General features: G+C 34.0%; 1 protein-coding gene across 2 annotated transcripts; it reads left to right on the top strand.

Moving 5' to 3' along the window:
- The first annotated feature begins 1,811 nt into the window (after window positions 1-1,811).
- LOC120196790 (zinc finger protein CONSTANS-LIKE 9-like) lies at window positions 1,812-2,807 on the top strand. 2 transcript variants are annotated; one of them, XM_039198515.1, is made up of 3 exons: window positions 1,812-2,133; window positions 2,170-2,359; window positions 2,616-2,807. In XM_039198515.1, the coding sequence occupies exons 1-3, from the start codon at window positions 1,850-1,852 to the stop codon at window positions 2,790-2,792; spliced, it is 651 nt and encodes a 216-aa protein (XP_039054446.1). In that variant the 5' UTR covers window positions 1,812-1,849; the 3' UTR covers window positions 2,793-2,807. The 2 variants fall into 2 exon arrangements, with proteins under 2 accessions (XP_039054446.1, XP_039054439.1); XM_039198508.1 differs by having other exon boundaries at window positions 1,812-2,359.
- Window positions 2,808-5,187: the final 2,380 nt, after the last annotated feature.

The raw sequence follows: 5,187 nt of genomic DNA, 5'->3' as shown, positions 1-5,187 counted from the left end.
GTATTCTAATGCTGTTGGCTGCTTGATGTATGCGATGGTATGTACTCGTCCTGATTTAGCTCATGCTGTTAGTCAAGTTTGTAAGTACATGTCTAAACCTGGTAAGCAACATTGGGAAGCAGTCAAGTGGATCTTTCGGTACTTAAAGGGTACTGTGGGACATGGAATTGTTTTTGGGAGTCAGCGGGATAATCCTTTGGTTGTAGGATATGTGGATTCAGACTATGCAGGTGACTTGGATAATAGAAGATCTACGACAGGGTATGTCTTTACTCTTGGTGGAGGGCCTATTTGTTGGAAGTCTACTGTTCAATCTATTGTGGCTCTATCTACAACTGAAGCTGAGTACATGGCAGCGGCTGAAGCTGTAAAAGAAGCTTTATGGCTTACTGGTTTAGTGAAGGAGTTGGGTGTTCAACAAGGTGGAGTTCAGTTGCTTTGTGATAATCAAAGTGCTATTCACTTGGCTAAGAATCAGGTGTATCGTGCTAGAACTAAACATATTGATGTAAGGTTCCACAAGATCAGAGAGTTGGTTGCATCTGGAGAGGTTTTGTTTCAGAAGGTACATACTGATGAAAATGCCGCTGATATGTTCACTAAGCCAGTTACGACAGACAAGTTCAAGCATTGCTTGGACTTGTTGAATGTTTCGAGTTGTTAAAGAATCAAGGTAACCCAACCCACATTGAATTTTCCAAGAGGCAGGATATTCGCCAAGGTGGAGATTTGTTAGGTATGACTCATAAATATACCAGTAAAGAGGACAGGAGATGGAGCGGAGTGAGCGAAGCGAACATCAACTGTCCTTACAAAGAAAGTCTCGTTGTGGGGTTACGAATTATGTGGGTTGGGGGTGCGGGGGCTGCGCCCCCGCGGTACGGTACAGGGTTAATTTTGTAATTATGTACCAGGGTTTTCTATTATAAATAGAGATGTAACCTAGACCTAAAATTCAATAATTGAATAAAAACTTCTAGCGCCGCCTAGGCACCGAGGACGTAAGCACATTGCCGAACCTCGTAAAATTCTCGTGTTCTTTTGTTTTCTTTACCCGTTTTCGTCAACAATTACTCTCTTAATATCATACACCTAAGTTCTTAATTTTTTTATATAGTTAAATTGATTATAAAATAGCATATATTTTAAATATTCTTAATCATTTAATAATAAACGTTTAATTATTTTACTACAATAATTAGTATTTTAATTTTCGAGTTAATTCGGTTCATATGCTCACCTTAAGTTCCATTAAGGAAGAAAACGCTTTTTTAACTGAAAAAATAAATATAAATTGTTTTCCCCTCTAAAATTAAATAAAATAATGTAAATATTCAAATTGCATAAAAAGGAAGAACAGATAAGGTAATGAAAAGGCATGGATAAACGTGAAAGTAGGTCCCGCCCCATTACGCCACGTCATCAGTTATTGTATTCAGAGAATCAGTCAGGTGGGGCTCACGTGGCTCCGGCCATAGTCATGATCTCGGTTCGTCCACGTAGGACTGATTTGCAGAATCGGCCATGTCATCACCCCAATCTTCGATCTTCTTGGTTTTAGAAGAATATATATTTCACCCACCATGGGCTTCCACGTAGCTCCCAATTAACACGTTCCCCATTTCCGTACACGTCACCACAGTCAAAATCAAGTTTTTAACTCTGCGTAATTTTTTTTTTTACATTTTTATTCAGAATTAATGATAAATAGTAATTAATAAATAAAATTTTATTAGTATATCATATTACAGGCTAAATTACAAAACTATCCTTCAGGCGTTTTAAATAGCGAAAAGGTTTAATTAGATTTCATTTTATCCATTAGATTTAGTTTTGAAAGAAAAGGAAAATGAGGAAGTGCGAACTATGCGGTGAGTTAGCTCGAATGCACTGCGAATCGGACCAAGCGAACCTGTGCTGGGACTGCGACGTCAAGGTTCACGGAGCCAATTTCCTTGTGGCTAAGCACACCAGAACCCTCCTCTGCCATGTCTGTCAAAACCCTACTCCATGGCTCGCCTCCGGTCAACACCTCGGCCCTGCTGTCTCCGTTTGCGAGTCATGCGTCGCCATCAACGATAATACTTGCGGTGTTTCTACAGAGCCGGAAGAGTCATCGGAGGCCGATGACGACGACGACGAAGAAGAAGAAGATTATGATGACTTCAGCGACGATGAAGAAGAAGAAGACGAAGAGGAAGAAGATGATGCAGAGAATCAGGTGGTTCCGTGGTCAGGAGGTTCTTCTTCTTTTCCGATGACGAAGCCGGTGGCTAGCTCGGCTTCTTTGAGTAGTACTGAAGGCGGTGCCGGTTTTGGATTGAAGAGGATGAAAAGAAGTCTTAGTTTCTGCTCTGACGTATGTTGATTTGTTTTCCTTGCGCTGTTTTTAGCCTTTTAATTATATTCATCTTTAAAAATATGAAAATTTTGCCGTTTCATGCTTGAGTTTCGAATCTGAAAGTGTTTAAGTTAGATGATTATTCCAGTTTATGTTTTAAATTTTGAAATTTTCTTTTTGTTTGAATTCTTTGCCATATGCATTTTCTAAGGAACCAAACAGTGTGTTTCTAACAAGGTGAAATTGCTATTTCTTTCTCTTTTTACGACTGCAGGATGAGATTGCGTGCTCCTCATCTCATGTAGGCTCGATAGGATCATCCAATGCAGAAGCATCATCTTCAATGAGCTCGTCAAGACTATTAAAGCAACCAAGATTACCCGAAGCTAATCATTCAGCTATTAATCAAGATGACGGTGAAACAGAGTCCAGATCAACGGCAGCTCTTTGAAAAGTTTTCAGAAGCACAAGATCATTGATGATAATGATGCATCGGCTACGATCATTGAGATCTGCAGATTGAGCAGAGATCAGAGCCGTTATATTCCACCTCCCTCCAAATCTCTTATTATACCCTAACCTACACCATTCAATACCCTTTTTTCCCTTTTCTGGAAATGTTACAATTTTCTTGACATAAAAAGCCATTGTTGTCTTCTTCTTCTTTTAATTCAGCTTTGAAAATGTTGGAATTTCCTTTTATTGTTATATTTTTAATACTATAATTATTTTAATAAAAAATTTATCAACTTGTGTTTATAGATATATAATAAATTGATATTAAAAATGTATATAATTAACAAATTGTTTCTTAAAAATTAATTAATAGAATTTTTAATTAAATTCTATAGTACGGGGTTTTGACCTAAAAATCACCTTATTAAAAAATATTACATATCAAACATCTTTTCCCAATTATTTTTCGATCTAACACATTTTTTCAGAATAGAAAATGAGGCGCACTGCAGGAGACACGTTTTAGTTGGGGGAGGCAAGACGCGTCGCATGAAACACGTCTTCCATGGGTTTTATGAATACCACAATCTAGGGAACGCGTCTCCCATACCCGGTGGTTTTATATTTATGGTTTTATGTTAGAGCAGTTTTAGGATTTTGTAATTGGATTTAGCGTATTTTTTAGTGGTTTAGGGTGTTATATTTATATGATTTAGGATTAAAATTGATTATATGTTAGAATGTTTGTATTTTTAAAGTATGATTTAGGGTTAAAATTGATCGTACGTTAGATTGTAATAAATAAACATTAAACATTTAATTAAAAATATATATAGATAATTTCTAGAATGGTCGGACCATCATCTTCGATTTCTTTTTAACCTCTTAAATTTGTCATCATCATTTCCTTAATTTGCTTATTAAATCAAATGAAAAAAATTAATATGAACTATTAAGCCAAAACACAATGGCAAAATCACAATCACTATTAAATATTTTGACCTCCAATACTTTTAATCAATGCCTTGATGAATCAAGTACAAGTTGTGAATAATATATTTTACATTTAACTATTTTACAAGAATCTTGATAAAGAAAAGCAATAGATCACCATATAAAAGGTTTAAATGAACTATTAATGCAATATTATAATTGTACATTTTTAACTTTTTAATCAACTATTAGTTGGTTTAACGAATAAGATGTTAATTCTTTTAAGAAAGATTAAAATTTGAATTTTAGTATTTACTTGGAGTAAACTAAATTTAAAGGGAAATTCTCGTAATAAAATTATATAATATCTCGTCAGGATTAATTGATCGATAAATTAAATTATAAATATTTATATTTATATTATTTTAAATCCTTCTAAAATCAAATAAATATTTTTTTCATTGTCAATGAATTTGTGAAATTCCAAATAAAAAATAAATTATAGGTAAAGGAAGGCGACTAACCTAACAATAAAAAATAAATTTTGGCTGTAGCTAATCATGGTTTACAGCAATTAAAAAGCATGTGTGGTGCCTAGAAAACGAAACTCCCCGGATAAAGTGTAAATGAGTAATGATTAAGAGATAATAAAAAAAATCAACTTGCAAAGCTCCATTGATTAACTTGATTGATTTGATGTACCCATATTTAATTAATTTAGAGATATAGAACTTTTTTATCTTATTATTTTGATATTTTTATAATCAGATCTTTTAATTTTTAATAATTATATTTAGATCTGAAATCACCATATTTTCAGGGAGTTTCTATCTTAGTTATGTGATTCTCAATTTTGATTTGAGTTTAGGTGAGTACATCGAGGCATTTAGGGTTATTAGGGTATTTTCAGGAATTCTGGCAACCTTGAGAGGTGGTCGGACTGGTGGCCGATGTGGTGGTTTTGGGATTTGATGAGGTTGTCGACAGAGAGAAGAGAGGAGTTGAGAGAAAAAAGCAAACATTTTTTTTTGTGTTTAGGTTGAAATATGAGTTAAAACCAAAAAAAAAAAGATAAGTAATATATCATTTTCTTTTGGGATAATCACGCATAAGTCACCATAGGTTTATTGTGTTTTTATAAAGTATTCATTAATCTCCGTGCCTTTCTTTTTTTTTTTTGAAGTACTAATCCTGCTATTTCCCATTTTTGTGCTTATTATTTTGCTAGTGTTTTATTTTTATGGGTTATTTGTGTTCATGCCACTCAACATTTAGCGTATTTTTGTAAATAGGTCCCTTGTTTTTTTTTTAATTTCGTAAATCGAATAAAACATGTAGACCCTGATTGTGCGTTTTCCCGTTTTATGTTAGCTTATATAAAAAGGAAAAACTGTCTTTATATCCTTTGAATTTAAATGCATTTTTATATTTAAGTCACGGATTGCTTCTTTTGTTTT

Source organism: Hibiscus syriacus, unplaced genomic scaffold (genome assembly GCF_006381635.1).
Source record: "Hibiscus syriacus cultivar Baekdansim isolate YM2019G1 unplaced genomic scaffold, ASM638163v2 tig00004693_pilon, whole genome shotgun sequence".
NCBI classification, from domain to species: Eukaryota; Viridiplantae; Streptophyta; class Magnoliopsida; order Malvales; family Malvaceae; genus Hibiscus; species Hibiscus syriacus.
Note: the sequence above shows the minus strand (reverse complement) of the source record. Positions and strands in the feature narration are given on the sequence as shown.

What these genes read in the sequence shown, in the direction of transcription:
- LOC120196790 (XM_039198508.1), top strand. Translation starts at nt 1,850, where the DNA reads ATGAGGAAGTGCGAACTATGCGGTGAGTTAGCTCGAATGCACTGCGAA. An exon ending in GTCTTAGTTTCTGCTCTGAC is followed by an intron (nt 2,360 to 2,615) that starts GTATGTTGATTT and finishes TTACGACTGCAG; the next exon opens with GATGAGATTGCGTGCTCCTC.